The sequence below is a fragment of the Quercus suber genome, unplaced genomic scaffold (genome assembly GCF_002906115.3).
Source record: "Quercus suber isolate HL8 unplaced genomic scaffold, Cork oak 2.0 scaffold_113, whole genome shotgun sequence".
In the NCBI taxonomy this organism is placed as follows: Eukaryota; Viridiplantae; Streptophyta; class Magnoliopsida; order Fagales; family Fagaceae; genus Quercus; species Quercus suber.
This window is the reverse complement of record NW_027069578.1, coordinates 223,330-242,523: the sequence shown is the minus strand read 5'-3', so window position 1 is coordinate 242,523 and position 19,194 is coordinate 223,330. Positions and strand designations below refer to the sequence as shown.

Here is a 19,194-nt window from a genome sequence, read left to right as displayed (position 1 = left end):
AATGTATTGGTTGGTATAGGGTTTGGTTTGAATTCTGGATTTTCTGCTACTGCAATTCACTCGAAATTTTTATTGTATTTGAAAAAACAAAGTTCTTTTTAGGGTTTAATCTAATGTAGAATTGTAGATTCTCAGATTGTTTGGCTAGGGTTACATTGCAGTTGATGATAAGTATATGTGACTGTATGTATGCATGCTTTGGGCTAGCTTTAGTTTGATGATTTAACTTATGATTGTTCCTCTTCTTGGCATTTGTGAATTAAAGATTTGAAGAAAAAGAAGTCTTGTAGCTGATATTGGATTATTATGTGATTTTGTTTGTGTGCGTCTGTATTTTTATATTATAGCCAAGTTTCGTTGATTTTTGTTGATAAGTTTTGGCTTTGGGAGAAAAAAAATTTCTATTATAACAATGTTTTGTTTTTTTAGACTTCAAATCCTACATGAAGCAAAAGTCTCTAAACAACCAATAAAACAAACACATCTTCAATTAGGGGTGGCAAAATTTGATACGACCCACGAACCCGACACAAAATTAGTAGGTTATGAGTTGAGACTTAACGAGTTCGTGTCATATTCGGGTTGACATGGCTGACCCGTTTAACAAACAGATTGGGTTAGTGTTGAATACATAAAACCCGTTTGATTGGTTTAATTAAATGACATTTTACTAATATACCCTTCAAACTCTAGGTATATAAATTTATTAGTTATTGTGATTTATTTTCTTTGACATATTGTGCTTGATTATTTGTGATATTGAGATATGCTTTAGTTTTGAATGGTTATTTGTGATGCAGTTATTCGTTAATTCTGAATTTTATATTAAAAATATTTATTTGTTTGTTTTTTCATAATTTTTTTTCATTTTAATAAAATTTGATAAACAGGTCGACATGACTGACCCGTTTAATAAATGGATTGTGTTAGGTTTGAGGAATCTTGACCCGTTTAATAAACATGTCGGGTTAGTGTTGACCTATGTAGTCGAATACTCATAACTTGACATGACACGAACCCGACATGCGAACACGAATTGCCACCCCTATCTTCAATATTGTTCTCTCACTGCCACAATACATTGGCTCCACTATTGCTATAGCTATTTTCACTAGGGGTAACCAATCTTTTTGTTATATTTCTCTTTTGTGAAGTCATATATTCTTTTGTTTTGTTTCCATAATTTCTAGGCTTTAAATCATCTAATTTATTATTATTATTTTTGGGCTTTTGGATATTTTAACATTTGATTCTTTGATTTCTCACCTTTTTTTTTTTTTGGCAAGATCTAAATTGTCTAACAAATTTCAACAACTATATCCACGAATTATTCTTTTGAAGGTAACTCATCTTTCTCTATATTTCTTTGTTGTGTAATCACATAGACATATATATATATATATATATATATTTTTTTTTTTTTGGCTCAGGATATTCAGATTCTTTCTCATATTTCTTTGTTGTGTCATCAAATATTTTCATTATGCTTTAATAATTTCAGCTTTGAATCTTATACATGATATATTTTATATTTATGCAAAAAATTTTCATGCATTGCACGGGTTAGCGATTAATTTATTAAAAAATAAATTTCCTCTAAGGGAATTTTGAGTTCGCCCGATACATTGGTGCTTTAAAATAAAAAAAAAGTAACGGGTCTCACAACGTCAATGTTTAGAGGTGGCAGACACTTCAGGCCTTTTGGTCCTAAGATGTTAAGCTTAGCCCTTGCTTCATACTTCGGCCTAGTTTTATATTTTGCTTACAGTTAAGTTTGGCCCATATAGTACCTAAAAAAAAGTAGTCCATATATAAATAGAAATGAGCTCATTGATTACGGCCCAACCTAAACTTGAGTAAATCTTTTGTTTTACATGAACATACAGTCTGGCTCGTACATAATCAGCCTAGGCCCATATAAACCTGTGGACTTGTTCAGTTGTTTGTCCAAATATGAGGACCAGGAGCCTAGAATAATTCAGCCGGTAGCGACGCACTTAAATCATCGTGGTCAGTTTTAATCGCCATACAGTTTCTTACTTAGATGATTACGATTCATTTTATAGTTTAAAAATTTTCTCCAGATAATAAATATTTTATATACTTTTTTCTTTGATTTTGTTTGAACTTTAAAAGACCAAAAATCAATTGGTCTAAACCCTACATTGCTATATATAACTAAGAGTATTTACATCAGTTTGTGCAAAATTTTTTGTTTATTTTAACATAAGAATCTACTTTTTTTATTTTACATATTCACTTTTCAAAACACTCAACGCCAAATTATCTATTTTACATTATATTACGTTAAAATATCAAATTTTCTTAATTTTTTATTATTATTTCTCTTTCTTCACATACAATTACCGTCATCTACTTTTTTCCTTTGGCCTCGGAATACATAAAGAAAGAATAAATAAAAATTTATATGCAAAGTAAATAATGTCAGTGTAAATTTATACAATTACTTTAATAATTTTACAAATTTACATATTTTTATTTTAATTGATGTGGTTGATTTTGGGATTTTAAATATGTAAAACTGACAAATTTTTCTATTTTGCATTAATTGATGCAATTACACTAATGTGACCTACAATCCATCTTACTTTTATAAAACATCCAGCTCAAGCAGAACTTTATCACGAATATTCGAACTGATAATCATTGTAGTTGTACATGATTCATTGAGTTAATCAAATGACTCACCTTTCTTGTTTACAATAATGACCACCTTTGACAACCTAAAAAGTTCATTGAAATTAATATGATGCATCCTAATCTACAATAGTTGGCACCTTTGACAACCTAAAAAGTTCATTCAAATATGATTCGTTGAATTAGGATAAACGTTTGTCTATATTAGTTTTTTTTTCTTTTTTGAGAAACCGTCTATACTTGTTATATATAAGGAGGCATATCGTTCTTTTCATTTTATCTGTTGAGGCCATTCAAATTAGTCACATTCATTTTCTAAAAAAAGAAAAAAATTAGTCACATTCAAAAGTTTTTCTCTTATAATAATATATAGTCAGTCGGTAACCATACAATATATCCTGTGCAATGTACATGAAAATTTAACATAACATAATTTTACTTCTCTCGAGTTTTTTTTTTTTTTTTTTTTTTTTTGTCCAACACTTCAACTATGAAATTTGGTAATAATGATAATTATTAATAGATATTTTTATTATGATCATTTTTGTATATATAACTATATAATCTAGCATTAGTATTATGATTGAAGGACTTATATTTGGTAGTTGCTACTTAATTTCTAATTTCAAGGGAAAACCCTCAAATAATTATATTAATCGAAAAAAAATTACATACAATAAAAATGGAATTTATTTAATAATGGAAATTACAGGACTTTTGACCTATTCATAATCTAATAAATATGAATTACAGAAAATTTTCATTAAAAATTATAATTATAAAGAACTTACTTTGCATTCTTGAGTTAAGTTTGAAGACTAAGTATGTGGGATGTGAAGTTGTTACTAACTTAGACAACACTCCACCATATTTTAGACTCGGCCCCCTAAGATACAATGATGAATACAAATAAATTCACCCATTTAACATCTTAAATTACATATAAAATACATAAAACAAAAATAATAAAAGATAATAAAAGGCATCGCATTAAACGTTTGATTTAAATAGAAGCACTATTGAAAAATGAAACTGCACTTTATAATGCATGAACCTAGTATCATGTGAATTATTTAAAATGTTCTACTAAAATATAAAAATTACAATCTGGAAATTTTGATTTTAATCGTCTTTGGTGTTTAAAATTTTTGATTGTAGTTCATAACATTTGGAATCAAAACGTTAACCTACATGCTAATACTACATGATACATGAGGACTTTTACCACAATTAACTGGTTTGAATCAGTGATTCATTATGAAAACATTTGTCTTTTTATTCCATCTGATCTTTTCTGGGATAATTGCGCTTTCTCTCCTTAAGTATGGGGCAATTGCAATCTCTTTTTAACTTTTTGTACGGAGAGCTTTACTCCTTCAATAGTATTTTCTGTCAAATTAACAAAAAGTTCAATTTTTTTTTCTAAATAAGTGTAGACCCACATTTTTTAATAAAAAAATTAATTTATTATAATTTAATAATTACGTCAATGGAGGATGAGAGATTTGAGCCCTGATTCTCCTTATAAAGAAAACCAAGTAATGATACTAATTCATCAAAAAAAAAAAAAAAGGTAATATCATTAAGTTACCAGGCTCTTAACTTAAACCCACACATTAAAGACCATAATACTCTCTAATAACAAGTACATCATATGTACAATGAGACCTTAATTCTGTCCAATAAAAAATACCATCGCATGCACAATAATAACGCTTCATATTATGCATATGATGTCTCTGTTCAAGTGATTATATATAACATTTTATCTCATTAACCTGCCAAAAAGGTAAAAATTGAACAAGTTCATGGCATATTATCTCATTAATCAACAAAAATTTATAACATTATAAGAGAAAAGAAAGAGAAATACAAAGGTTTATAAATCTCATACATAATGGTATTATGGTACAATTTGGAATAACCTGCGCAAACTTGTACAAATTGAAATTTTGACTGAGAAAAAAAATTTCTAGTTAGTAAATACATGTATCTTATGCATTCGTACGTAAACATTAAAAAAACACTCATCTTCCATTTTGTTTTTAAATGTACGTATTTATATCTGTTACTTTAGATGGGGGATCTGTTTGGATATAGCTTATTATTGAAAACTGAAAACACTGTAATAAAATAATTTTTAAATGTGTGAATAGTATCATAGGACCCAATTTTGAAGTTATTTTTTAAAAAAAGTACTTGTGAGTTCCATAAATAATGTAAGAGACCCACCATTGTTTTAGCTAAACGCTGGAACGCACATTTTCCGTGCGTTCCAAATGCACATTGAGTATATACACGTTAAGTTTAAAAACATAAAAAAAGTGGTTTGTTAAATATGGACACATATAAAAGATAAAATTTTTGTTGGCTGTTGATATCACTTTTTATCCACTATTAATAATTCAACACTTATGCTTAAGAAAAAAAGAAAAATCAATACTTAGATTTTATTGTGAAATTATTGTAAAAATATTGTGTCCTAACTTTGTACTTTATTTTATTAAATTGTGAAACCCACAAAAAGTTAAACACAAAACTGCCACAACCTAAGAGCACTACCATCATTGTACTAAAAAAAAAAAAAAAAAAAAATTCTATTTTATCACACTAAAAAGTTACTTTTTTTTTGGGCATAGAATTTACAATACACCATAAATCACATCTTTACTTTAGCACATCACTCATTAAAATAACATAAAAAAACTCTCACCTTTTATTAAAAATACTTATATAAATTAAAAAAAAAAAAAAAAAACCCACAGGCAACAGCCAGCTAGCCAGCCACCTACAAATGCTAAAATTTTTTGGCATTTGAGACATCTATTGTAGCTTGTTTTTGGATATTTGGTCTCGATTACAGTAATACAAAGCTTATTGTATTTATCTCACAAAAATAGATGGTAAAAGTTTCCATATTTTTTATACAAAATTTTAAAATATACCATAAATGTTTTATACCCGTACCATATACACATATTGTTATTTCTCCGTTTTTGTATTTTTGAAATATACTTTTATTAAAAGATTCCAAATTTTACCCGTTCATATATTTATTGTATTTTATGCGTATTGTATTTTACTAACTATTTCATAAAATACTTTAATAACTTTTTTTTTTGGGCTAAAAGGATAGCATAATAGTTCTATTGGGTTATGCACAAGTGCAAATTACAAAGTTTAGTACATGTTTGGTATACTGAATGTAGATTATGATAGAATAGTAATCTATATATATATATATATATTTTTTTTTTGGTTAAAAGGGAATTTCATTCAACTAAAGAAGCACAGCAACATCAGAGTTAGGACAAATCCTAACATGATACAGACCATACAAATCCGAAAGATAACAGTCACGCAAACAGGGAGGGGGGCATTGTAATACATTATATCAGCATCAAGCTGTTTGTTTCCTACTCTAGCAAGACCATCAGCACAACTGTTTGTTTCCCGGTAGCAATGCATCACTTTAACTTGCGAAACTTGGGAAATTAGGAGCCTGCAGTCAGCCACCATAGCAGAATTTACAGCGTTAGTATTGCTAGAATCATTCATCAAATTAGCAATAATTTTAGCATCCAACTCAATTTCTAGAGCATTGATTTGAAAATTTTGACACATGATCAGACCACCCCTCAAGGCCCAAAGTTCAGCTAGGAAACTTGTTGTGGTTCCAATATGCCTAGAAAAAGCATGAACCCATAAACCTGCATCGTTTCGGAGAATACCACCACCACCTGACATACCAGGATTGCCTAGCGAAGAACCATCAGTATTAAGTTTAAACCATCCCCTTTGAGGCCTCTCCCATCTGATGCGCTTTTCAACTCGAAGCTTGCTGGCAACCATGTTCTGAGCACAAAAAACATACTCAGCTGCTCTTTGGATGATTTCTTTATGGATTGCTTGATTAGTGGGTAGATTTTTGAAAACCACCCTGTTTCGGTGCTGCCATATTATCCATATTCCAAAGGCAAATAAAATGTTCCAAGGGATTTGAAGGTATCCAGTCCTTTTCTCTAAATTGCAATTTTTTTCCAACCATGCACTAGTATTAATAGAGAAAAAACCAGAGTTGAGTTCTCCCATTCCTAAATTTTGCCAACAATTGGAGGCAAAGCCACAATCCCTAAGGAGGTGAAGGATTGATTCAGAATCTAGTTGACATATAGGACAAATAATAGAGATAGGGATACCTCTCGAAGCAAGACACTCCCGAGTGGCTAAGCTGTTATGGGAACACAGCCAAATGAAAGATTGGATCCTCGGCAACACCTTGAGCTTCAAAATCCATTTACCATTAAATGAGATTTGATGATTACTCTGATTGCTTGCCAAGAGATAGGCACTATTAAGATTAAAAACCCCATTAGAAGTGGCAGCCCAAATAAGTCTATCCTCCTTATCAGCAACACAGGCATGAGGCATGGCTTGAATCTCTAGCTCAATCGCTAATGGTATCACCATAGATATTTTCCCCAATCCCAACCATTCACTGCAGCAATATCCCCAACTCTCATCTCTTCTTCCCCTCTATTGAGAGGCCCTTGGATAAGCTGTCGCAAAGGGCCATAAGAGGTCCAATTGTCCAACCAAAATCTTAAATTGCTATCCCGGCCAAGGCTCCATCTTGTGCCCTCCTTAAAGACTTCCATCCCTTTCTTCATTCCTTTCCAAATACGAGAACTTGGGAGAGCATTCTCATTATTGGAAGCAGCCCTTCTAGGAGATAGGTACTTGCTCCTCATAACTTTTGACCATAGGGCATCCTTTTCAGTAAAAAGTCTCCAATTCAACTTAGCTAGATAAGCTAGGTTCTTGCCTTTGGCAGTTTGTAAACCAAGACCACCCTCCACCACAAGCCGGGTCACTTTGTTCCAGCCCACCCAATGCATCTTCCTCCTTTTACCATCAGATCCCCAGAGGAAATTTCTGTTCAATCTATCCAAACTATCAAGAATTCTTGTAGGAAAGAGAGTAGTTTGCATGACATAGGAAGGAATGGCACTAGTAGAGGCTTGAATAACATAACAATTTCTATTCACATGTTTGACTTGTTAACATTTGAAAAGTTCGTAAAAACATGATATGAAAAGTTCGTACTTTTGTAAAATATGTTAATTTGAAAAGTTGTTACATCTACTATAAAGAATAGTTACTACACCTCAAGAAATAATAACTATTATTTATTTATTACAAATACGAGTATCTAGAACTTTTCGAGTATCTAACTATTCTCTCATATAAATTTTGTCTTCCCATCACACACATACTAGGTTATTATACAAAGGAATCTCATGAGAGTGGCCCAAGATACTAGCAAGAGATTTGGTTATTCTCTTTGTAACTTTTCCAAAATGATAGTTATTTAGAAGAAATAATCATTCTCTTTATATAGGCTTAAATTATTGAGATATATTAAATTTAATTATTTAACCACATACTTTTAACACACGAATAATCATTCATTATAAGACTATTATTGCGTATCAAACATGCACTTACTAATTTTAACTACTACAGATTTCAAGACTTTGATCAAGAGGCAATCCCAATTTCTTTGTCTTTTACTTTTTCCAACTTTTTAATTTTCATTTTTCTCCTTGAAGCTCTTTCAATTTCGTATCCTGCTTTTTTATTTATCAAAGTGCGGTAGAAACCGTAGAATACTCCAATTGAGTTAACGAGTGTCACTTAAGGAAAAAAAAAAAAAAAAAGGATCACACGCAAAACCTCCTTGTTAAGCTACCACAGACAGTCACTGTTTCACACAAACCAGCCCTTTTGATAGTGACCATGATGACTTAGATTAGGTCAAACTCTTTTGTGCGAAATTGATCACTTTAGAATAAGACTAGTTCCTTATCCACCACACAGTAAAGATTGTTGCGTGCGTGGGTTTTCAAAGTACTTCATTATCTTATAATTATATAGTATTTCATTATGTGATTATTTTCCAATTTAATAGGCAAGCCACCAATGACCAAGCTATCGCCATACAAAGTTAATTACAAAAATAAATGAGAAAGTGACAAAGAATAGGCCAATTATTTTTGAACAATAAATATTCTATCATTATCGATCGGCTGCCTTAGTTTATTTCAACGATATTGCAAAGAAGACCACGAAACACCTATCTCTTCTTATTCAGCTAATAATAATTTTCTTTATCTCAAAGTCTGTGTGCTAGCTAATATTTCAAATACTTCAAATTTAATTTCACTTAATTAAGAGCTAGCTAGCCCATCTACATCAAATTTGATAAAATGTTCATATCAGTAGGCCTAACAGGAAAGTAAATTGGTTTACCAATTCTCGGCTAATTTTCTAATACCTCGTGTGTACGTACATTTTTCCATTTAAAGGTAATTTATTCATATATACTTTTAGTATCAAGGCTATGACTCACTTTTAAATTTTTTATTGACTTGATCATTTGTATTCATGAATGTTAGAATTAACTGGGGAAGCTGTGTTTCCATCTTCTAAAGCCTCTTTTTTCTTCCAAAACAGAGTGGAAGCATTGACATTAAAGCTGTAATTAATTACTATGACTTTTTCTACCAGGAAGCTAAGTGGGAAAAAGAAAAAGTAAAAGAAGAAGCTGTTGAACTAATTTCTCTCCCTCTTTCTAGGTAATTATTGATTTATTATTATTTTTTTAGAGAAAAAGAGAGGAGTATCCGAATATGTCAATATTCCTCCACTACCTTCACATTTTTCTCAAATATATATAATATCAGGATCGACTATATTTCATATTGTATGCATTCTAGAATCTAGTTCATGCAATTAGTTCAACTATTTATAATTTGTAGTTTTGTACAACATTTTTCAATCAAATAGTATAGATACAATAAAAGAAGACAAAAAATTCTGTGGATCAAACAATGTGCGCATTTTAAAATCAATTTTGGTTGAATTATTTCAACTATTTGATTTGAAGCAGATTTAAAATCAAATTTGGTTCAATTATTTCAACTATTTAATTTGAAGCAGATTTGTCAAGATTCAACAATGCTTAGAAAGAAAAAAAAAAAAAAAAAGGATAATTGAAAAGATTAGATAAAGCATTCTTTGTGCCCATGATCAAGTTGGATTTCTTAAATCCTCCTCTATGTTAAAGCAAATAAATATAGTTTCTTTTAAAGGTTGAGATTTAATATTTTAAAAATTTTAAAGGTGTACAATGATCACATTATTTAATGTCGGTCAATAATATTATTCCAAAAAAAAAAAAAAAATTTTTGAAAATGACCTAATAGGTGTTGGAAAATTTTTCAACTTACAGCTAATAGGTCACGTAAGGAACTAAAAAAAAAGTATTTTTTTTTTCCCGAATGAGGAATAATATTAAAAAGTCTAATATAGTTTTGTTTCTCCTTTTCTTTTAAACAAGTTAAAAAATGAAAAATGAATGAAGAAATAACTTAGTTTTCCTTTCACCAATAATAAAATACAGAAAAAAATATGACATACAAAAGAGTGAGGTAAAAAAATCTCTAAAACAACACGGTTCTGACTCATTTGCTGATTTGCATTATCAACTTATTTTAATTAACTAATTATTGCGGATGCTGCAAGGCAAGCGACCAGCTCTCATCTACATTCTAGAAATAGACACAAAAAGAGATGCGAAAAAGATTTTAGTCAATGACTACCTAACACGTAACGACCAAGACAATTCCAAAACGTTTCTTTTTAACCAGGAAAAAGAGAAAATACTATTCAATATAAAAAAAAAAAAGAAAGAAAATAAATTAACAACGATTTCACTAAATTATTTTAAGAAATTTTTATAGATAACCAAAAAAGTAATTATTTTTTTTGATAGTTTTTCAATTTTTTATAAATTTCTTTTAAAAATAAATTATTAACGTGTGTTCTAAAGACAAACATAAATCAGACCCTAGAAACAAATACATATATAATAATAAAATTATAAAAAGCAAGGACAAAACAAAGATAATGATTTTTTTTTTCTATTTTCTTTTTTGGTGATAACGAACTTGAAGACGACATGGCGGCGTCCTTTGAAATGGAGAAAACAACCTTAAGATTTTTTTAATGTAATTAATCAATAAACTCCCACTACGTACACCTACAGATCAAGCTTTTGCCTCGATCGCACAGACTTTTTTTATTTTTTTCTTTATTAATTGGTCAAAGCCAGAATTCATCTTTACGACTGGTGAGTTGTTGAAGCAATATCTTCGAATTTTTATTTTTTATTTTTTTATTGTTAAGTTTTTGAAGCAAAATATTGGGTGATTGTGGCCAGATCTTTGCCACCTCCAATTCTTGTTTGGAATGATTACAGATATAAGAATGAATAACAAATTCGACTTTTAAAAGATAAGTGTGTATTTGCATGGTACATATCCTCCTCTTTATTTTTTTATGGGATTTTAAAGTTGTTTTCTGTTTGTAGGACAAACATTTTTGTACTTCAACCATCTTCCAACACGCAATAATTAGAAAAGGAAATATTGTATAAGAAATGGGGAAGTCATTATTTTATTTTATTTTTTATTTTTTTAAAGTAAGAAATTTGGGAAGCCATATTTGTTATTAGTAATTTAGTATTGATCTTTCATTCTGTTCAAACATTCTAGATCAACTGACAATAGCAATTCCAATTGAGGTTCTCCATTGACAGTTTGACACCGACGCAAAAAGAGGGACCCAACTACTAATATTCAAAAGGGATTTTGTATTTTCTAAACAACATTGAGCACGCATGGAAGTTCAATAAATAACTTTACACCAAAGTGAAATCTTAATTTAGAATAAAATTAGATTATAATTGCATTCTAATTTTACATCAAGTATCCTTTTACTTGCACTTTAATTAGCTACCAAATGTTTTTAGATTTTAAATGCATTTTAATTTCGTGTCATCTCTATCATCTCTGACTCTCTGTGGTTTCACATAGCACTCCAATATACTTAATAGGTGATCTTAGTGTTTGGGTAGAAATCCTCTTAAAGGTAATTAAATTGAGAGTTTTGAAAGATAAAGAATACTATTAATGGGTTTATTTATTTTTTATTTTTAGTAGTTGTCTTCCTTTTAAAGAAATTAGAATTGATATAGGGGCTTTTTTTTTTTTTTTTTTTTAAATATATTTTTATTTATTTATATAAGTACGGTTTGAACAAGAGGTTGTGTGTTGTTACACAACCAACTCTTGAAGCAAATCTAATAATTTCCGTAATAGGGTGATAACACTGATAAGAACCTTCAGGTTCTAAGTGCCTATATCAAGGGTTCTTTGAGGGAACCAGCATTCTATTTAAAGAGAGGGAATTAAGAGCAAAACTGAGAGAGAAAATCAACAATTATGTCCTTAGATACTGACACAAGAGTTAGAGCTAGCCTTTTAATGCATAACAATGGATAAAATCAATTCCAACCAACTAATATCTTTCAGCCTACTAACTGTCAGTAACAGTAAAGAACTACTGACTAGTAGTAACTAACTAATGACTAGCTAATTGCCTGATTCCATTCACTAATTAATAATTAGTCTTATCTAGACAAAAGCTTAAAAGATGAGATAAGAAAATTAACTTTGTAGCTAGAACAAATTTGTGGTTTGTGGAAGACACAAAATTCTCATAATATTACATAAATCATCCATTCAAAATATGTCACTAAAAAATGTTCCAGCTTGATTAGAATTGACACATAAACGTAATAAAAGCCCTGAATAAATTTTGCAAAGATAAATAAGAACTTATAATTTTTTTAAGGTGATGTGACAATATACAAGAAAAGGATCACATCTAAGGATCTTATTATGCCAGGGGCGGCTCAAGGCCCTCAAATGGAAGAAGTACCCCTAAAATATAATGTATTATATATATTTTTTCTTATAGTATTTGCACAAAAATGATAATGTAATAAAAAAGTAAGACTCTCATTTAGAATAAAAGAAGGATATTTTTCAATTAAGGCCTAAAAATTTAATAAATAAAAATTATTTTTAAATATGCTCTTTTAGAATATTCAACATTTTATTAATAATTTTTACTATATTTGTGGTAGTCTAAGAGTGTAAACATTTTCAACTTCCAGAAAATTTTACTTTTAATTCCTTTCTCTCTTTCTATCAAAATTAAAATTAGAATTAATAGTTTTGAGCCAAAATTATTACTGAAATCCACTATTAACTAAAACTGAATATTGCTAAGAGAGATAGTAACCATGCAAATTATGATATTTATTCTAAATTTTTGAAACTGATTGTTTCAATATTTTAAAATCAAAAGTTTTTTAATACATTTATAAGTCCAATTAATTTATTAAATTATATGAAAAGGTTTTTTTTTTTTTTTTTTTTTTAAATTCATGTATTACTTATAAAATACTAAGGAATAATATATTTTACAATTGTGTTTGACTCTAAAATGTGTTGAGTCGGCTCTAGACTAGACCCTATTTTTTGACTATGTATTAGGTTTTAATTGTACTATAATTTTGTATTAAGTGTATGTCATTCTAGTTAGATTTTAGACACCCTATTATTTTTTTCCAAATGTCCCTTCATTTTAAAAATACTTCTAGCACATTTAAAATTACTTTAAGTCTATCTAAGCTTACTTTTAGCTCATTCTATTTAAATCTATTTTAAAAATAATTCCAATTAATTTGAAACTAAGTCAAATTTTCTTACCCAAACTTATTATTAATTTAAGTATAAATTTCGTTTTCATAATTACTCTATTCTCATAACTTATTTGAAAAATATAAACATTGAATGAATCAATTGCATCACAATCACAAAATTATATTATAAAAGAACAAAACTACAATTTTGTTTTTCTAAATTGAGTAATCAAGAATAAATAATTTGCATACTCTATACCAAACTTTATTTTTTAATAATTTGATAGTTACAATAGAGAGAATGGATTTAAACCTTAGATATTTTCGTTGGAAACTCCAAAAAGTGTTAATTAAGCTACAATACTATATTTAGCTTTTTATTTTATTTATTTTTAAAAAAAATTTAGACTTTTTTTTTTTTGGAGAATAAAAAAAAAATGTTAAGACTTGAAAGTACATATAGCTCATTTTATTCTGAATTTAAGTTGATAATTGACATTTATAGTTAATTCTTTATTAAATTTAGGATTTCGTTTTGAATTGAGATCAATCCCTATGTGCCACATGTAATGTGTCTGGTTAAGGGGGAAAAACTCAGTATTATATCCTCCTCCAATTGATAGCATTATATTTGAGTATCTATGTTATGCAATTGATATTTTAAACAAAACAAATTAATCAAGGTAAGCTTGTATAAATGCACTCTTAGTCTCCCTAAATAAGAATATAAATTATATGTACCACTTTTTATGTACCATAATAATACAATTTCTTGCATTTGCTTACCAAATTTAAAGTGAATCCCAACCGCACTATTGTTTACTATTTAATTAATTAGTACCTCACAACAATTAATAGTCACCACCAAAAACCCAATTGAATTATTCAAATTTAGATTAAGCGAGAAAAATTCAGTCCTCTGCAAAGCTGAGCTTGTCTTCTTGGTCAATGTACTGGTCATCAAATTTCTAAAATGATCCGCAAGGAAATTTACCTACTCATGATGAAAAGGTAAAAATCAGCGTATGCATACCTACCCTTTCAAATACAAGAGCTAAAAACAGAGATTATATTGGACTAAAAGGGCTTTCGATCGAGCTATAGTCAAATATTCCCATTCAAAGAATCGATTGCTTGAATAACCAAGATTCTGACTTTTACATGCTTTCTTTAATGGTTGTTCGGATGGCCAACTTAAGCAGTTAGATAACGAAGTTTCAGCTATCTATCGCAAGGGGATGCCAATTCAAAAGCTTTAATTAATACCAGTGGGACCTGTAAGCTATTTTGTCACGCAATCGTTGTAAAGCCTAAGGCTTTGTCAATCTATCTATCTATATATATAGTACTCGACTTCTGTCTTTTAGATATCACAGAACACATACACAAGTTTATTAAAAAGTTATATGCACACGTTCTTAGAACAACAAAACAAGAAGTTCATCTGATATAAATAGAAACTTCAAAGTCTTCTCTCTGTCTATTTATCTCTTTGGAGCTGTATCCTCCCTTCAACATGGCACGCTTTGTGGCTCTGCTAGCGTGCGCTTTAGCTCTTTTAGCATCATCAATGGCTTCTGCTGCTATTGTTGAACATTCATTCCATGTAATTAACTTACTTTACCTGTTTTTATTTATTTATCCTCGTCTTTATGAGAAATCTGGGTTCGGTTGATGGTGCAATGAGAAATTGATGTGCCTTAAGTTTCCAACATGCATGGCTCAATTTTTGTAGTTCCATGCATCAACTAAAAGTAATTGCACTCTTGCACTCAAACTCTCAAAAGGCGTGCATGAATAATGCTAGAGGCAAAAAAATTTTAATAGTAGCTATCATTACCTGTATTACTTAGATAAATATTATTTTTATATAAACTCATCATTCATATCATTTTTATTTTATACAAAATATTTCATAAATATAGATATTTTATATTGAGTAACATCGTTTTGATACTACTTTTATTTTAAACCAATTACTATATGATGTGATAGCCTGCAATTGGAATATGTGTGAGACTTAGTGCGGTACTCACTCTTGCCCAAAGTTTACATGTCATAATCTCAGTTTCTTGCTTCTAAAATTAAGAGTAGGTGGTTAATTACTTTAACTTCTTCAGCCCTCACCTCTATGGGAATATAAATATATTAATGTTTTAGCCTCGTTTTGTCACTATTGAACTAATTTGACACATAAACCTTATTATATCTACGTACTTGAAATTCCACATATTATAACATTTCTTCTTTCCTTCGTTTCAGGTGCAAAACCTTACTGTCCGTCGGCTATGCAATGAGCAAGTGATAACTGCAGTGAATGGAAGCCTCCCTGGCCCAACCATACGCGTTCAGGAGGGTGACATCCTTGTCGTCCATGTATTCAATAAGTCACCCTATAATATAACAATTCATTGGTAAATCATTTACAAATTGAGAATAATTGGTCTTATATAATTGGTTTGACTTTGAGAGCGTAAACAAGATAACTTTTTCTTTAAAAATCCCAAAATTTCCCCCTTTTGAAAATGACCTTAGTGTAGTCAATTGCTTAATAGGTTTTTCACTTGTTTAATTCATTCAAACTCTTAATTTCTTTTCACAGCAACAAAAATCAAAAGATTTGTATTTGTCTACAAATCTATCTTCTGCATTAAAAAATCTTGTTATAAAAACTTTGTTTAAACTTCAAGCAATGTTAATATCAATGTCTGTTTGAAATTATTTGTTTGTTTTAAAATTTTAACTTATTTGTTCACATACAAATTTTTTAATACCTCACATTTTTCATGATATAACTATAAATTAATCAACTTTCAACAAAAAAAAACTATATCCAAATGTATGTTTGACAAGTACAAAAAAGTTTTGTTTTTGGGTTTGGGGGGGGGAGGGGGGGGTTAGTTTGAGCTTATTTTGACCGGTTTCACATAAAATTTTTTCATACTTTTTTCAATACTACTTTCAACAATAAAACACATCCGAACGCAATATAATTTATTTATATTGCAAGATTTATTCTTATTATCACAATCTTTGAATCAACTTATTTTTCCAAAAATTTAAATTTAGTTCTTATTATCATTCTGATATGCTTATATTTATGGTGAATGTTGTACTTGTAGGCATGGTATCTTTCAAAAATTGAGTGGGTGGGCTGACGGGCCTGAATATGTAACTCAATGCCCTATAGTTCCTGGAAATAGCTATACCTATAAATTCAAAATTACGGGTCAAGAGGGAACGCTTTGGTGGCATGCTCACGCAGCTTGGCTCCGTGCAACAGTTTATGGTGCACTCATCATTCACCCCAAATCTGGTCACTCACATCCATTCCCTAAGCCCGACAAGGAAGTTCCCATCTTATTAGGTATTCCATCCCCACATAATTCTTTGTCCTATATTGATTTAAATAATAAGATGGCTGAAAAAATGGTGTTAGGTCACTTAAAAAAATTAAAATTCTGTGGTTGTAGGAGAGTGGTGGAATGCTAATGTCATTGACGTCGCGAACCAGGGACTTGCTACCGGTGGAGCTCCAAACAATTCCGATGCTTTCACAATAAACGGAAAGCCTGGCAGTCTTTACCCATGCTCTCAAAAACGTGAGTTGATAATAATTGAGAGAATAAAAATTTAAATCTTAAATATCTCATTTGAAAATATCTCTTAACGTCACGCACATAAATAATAATTTATTATTACTTCATTAAAAAAATAATTTAAATCACCATCAATCAAAGCATTATCTGATTAGACACTCATGCGACATGTTTTACCTTACTCTAATCAGAAACATACAAGCTTAAGGTGGTTGAAGGAAAGACATACATGCTACGCATAATCAACGCTGCACTCAATAACCAGCTTTTCTTCAAGATAGCCAATCACAAGCTGACAGTTGTCGCAATAGACGCCTCGTACACGGAACAATATGTGACCGACGTAGTTGTGATCGCACCTGGTCAGACCACTGATGTTCTTGTCACTGCTGATCAACCCGTGGGTTCTTATTACATGGCCGCGACTCCATACGCTAGTGCTGCGAACGTGTCGTTTGATAACACTACCACAAGGGGCATCATCGTCTATGAAGGCTCCACGTCAGCAAATCCTCTCATGCCGGTCCTACCTGCTTCCAATGACACGTTGACAGCCCACAAGTTTTACAGTAATCTTACTGGACTAGCTTATGGGCCACACTGGGTCCCAGTGCCACGTCAAGTGGATGAGCACATGTTTATAACTTCTGGGCTCAATCTGGCACCTTGTGGGTCCAACGTGACTGGGAATGCCACGTGTCAAGGCCCACTTAATCAGAGTCTCTCTGCGAGCATGAACAACGTATCGTTTGTGATCCCTAGTACTAGCAAGTTGTCTATGTTGCAAGCTTTTTTCTTTGACGTGGGTGGGGTCTACACCACTGATTTTCCTAACAAGCCTCCCGTGAAGTTTGACTATACCAACCCCAACATCAGTTTAGATCGATCACTGATTTTTGCACCCAAAGCAACCAAAGTCAAGACATTGAAGTACAATTCAACGGTGGAGATTGTGTTGCAAAACACAGCGTTTGTAGGGATTGAGAATCATCCCATTCACATTCATGGTTTCAATTTCCATGTTTTGGCTCAAGGGTTTGGAAACTATGACTCTGTTAATGATCAGGGAAAGTTCAACTTCGTTAACCCTCAGACACGTAACACCATTGCTGTTCCAGTTGGAGGATGGGCTGTCATTAGATTCCAAGCAAATAATCCAGGTTTGTCTTCTTAAGACCTTAAGTGTGAGTTTGGATAGCGCGTTTTGCGCTATTCAGGGTGTTTCATTTTTGTGGGTCCATGAATACTGTTTATGGGACTCGTAATTTGAGAAAAATACAAATTTAACTTTAAAACTGGGTCCTACGGTACTATTTACATGTTTAAAAATTATTTTATTATAGTGTTTTCAGTTTTCAGTAATAAGTGGTGTCTAAATAGATATTAACTCTTTAATAATAACATTTTCAAAAAATTCAATAAATTGACATTTCTGAACATGGGTTAGGCATGTACATTAGTCTACAAAACCTGATACGAGTCTTTATACTCGTATTTGAATTGTGTCGGATCTAGTGCACTAATGCACTTGACTTAAACTTAATCATTTGTTCTATTACCACAACACGTTGAAGCCAAAATTATTGCTTTATTTTAGTATGTCCTATCACATACACTTGTTCAATAATGGAGCACAAGATAATATTAATTAAAGTGATAGTCCAATATAGGGTTTGGAAGTTTTAAATTGTTCTTGTTTCTTACAACTTGAACTTACAGGTATATGGCTGGTACATTGCCATCTGGACGTGCATTTGCCATGGGGACTTGCCATGGCTTTTGAGGTTGAGAATGGACCAACTATATCATCTATACTGCCTCCTCCACCAGCTGATCTTCCTCGATGCTAGAAGCTTTACCATGATATGGCTTTCAAGCAGTGTCACCATAGTTTATTTTCAAACATTTTATTCTTCATTGTTTGCAGTTTGGCTTTAGATTTCATTTATTGAAAAAAAAATCCCAATAAAGTTAGTTATCAATCGATTCTTTTCAACATTGATTATTGTATTAATTATTTACATTGATTGAGTGAAATAATATTGTTCCTTATCAGTATTTATTTTTGAAATTATAAGATCTCTCTCTCTCTCTCTCAAACACACACAGACAGAAGAAAAATAAAGTAACATCGTTTGGACACTGAAGTGTGCTGAAATGGGTCATATACAGTGGTTTAGCAAACATGTGAATGAGGGGCTACTCATTTTTAGCTTCAGAATCATGAGAAAGAAAATGCATTCCCCTGTCAAACAATAAAAAGGAAAACCTCAAATAAGAACACACGAAAAAAAAAAAAAAAAAGAACATTCTCATGCCTAA

General features: G+C 30.7%; 1 protein-coding gene across 1 annotated transcript; it reads left to right on the top strand.

The window, feature by feature from the left end:
* The first annotated feature begins 14,629 nt into the window (after nucleotides 1-14,629).
* On the top strand, nucleotides 14,630-18,943 carry LOC111988990 (laccase-7). Its single transcript, XM_024020789.2, has 6 exons — nucleotides 14,630-14,879; nucleotides 15,536-15,687; nucleotides 16,396-16,640; nucleotides 16,747-16,875; nucleotides 17,064-18,032; nucleotides 18,592-18,943. The coding sequence occupies exons 1-6, from the start codon at nucleotides 14,790-14,792 to the stop codon at nucleotides 18,720-18,722; spliced, it is 1,716 nt and encodes a 571-aa protein (XP_023876557.2). The 5' UTR covers nucleotides 14,630-14,789; the 3' UTR covers nucleotides 18,723-18,943.
* Nucleotides 18,944-19,194: the final 251 nt, after the last annotated feature.

Coding starts and splice junctions, on each gene's coding strand:
- LOC111988990 (XM_024020789.2), top strand. CDS start 14,790: ATGGCACGCTTTGTGGCTCTGCTAGCGTGCGCTTTAGCTCTTTTAGCA. Junction 14,880..15,535: donor TTGTTGAACATTCATTCCAT/GTAATTAACTTA, acceptor CCTTCGTTTCAG/GTGCAAAACCTTACTGTCCG. Junction 15,688..16,395: donor TATAATATAACAATTCATTG/GTAAATCATTTA, acceptor TTGTACTTGTAG/GCATGGTATCTTTCAAAAAT.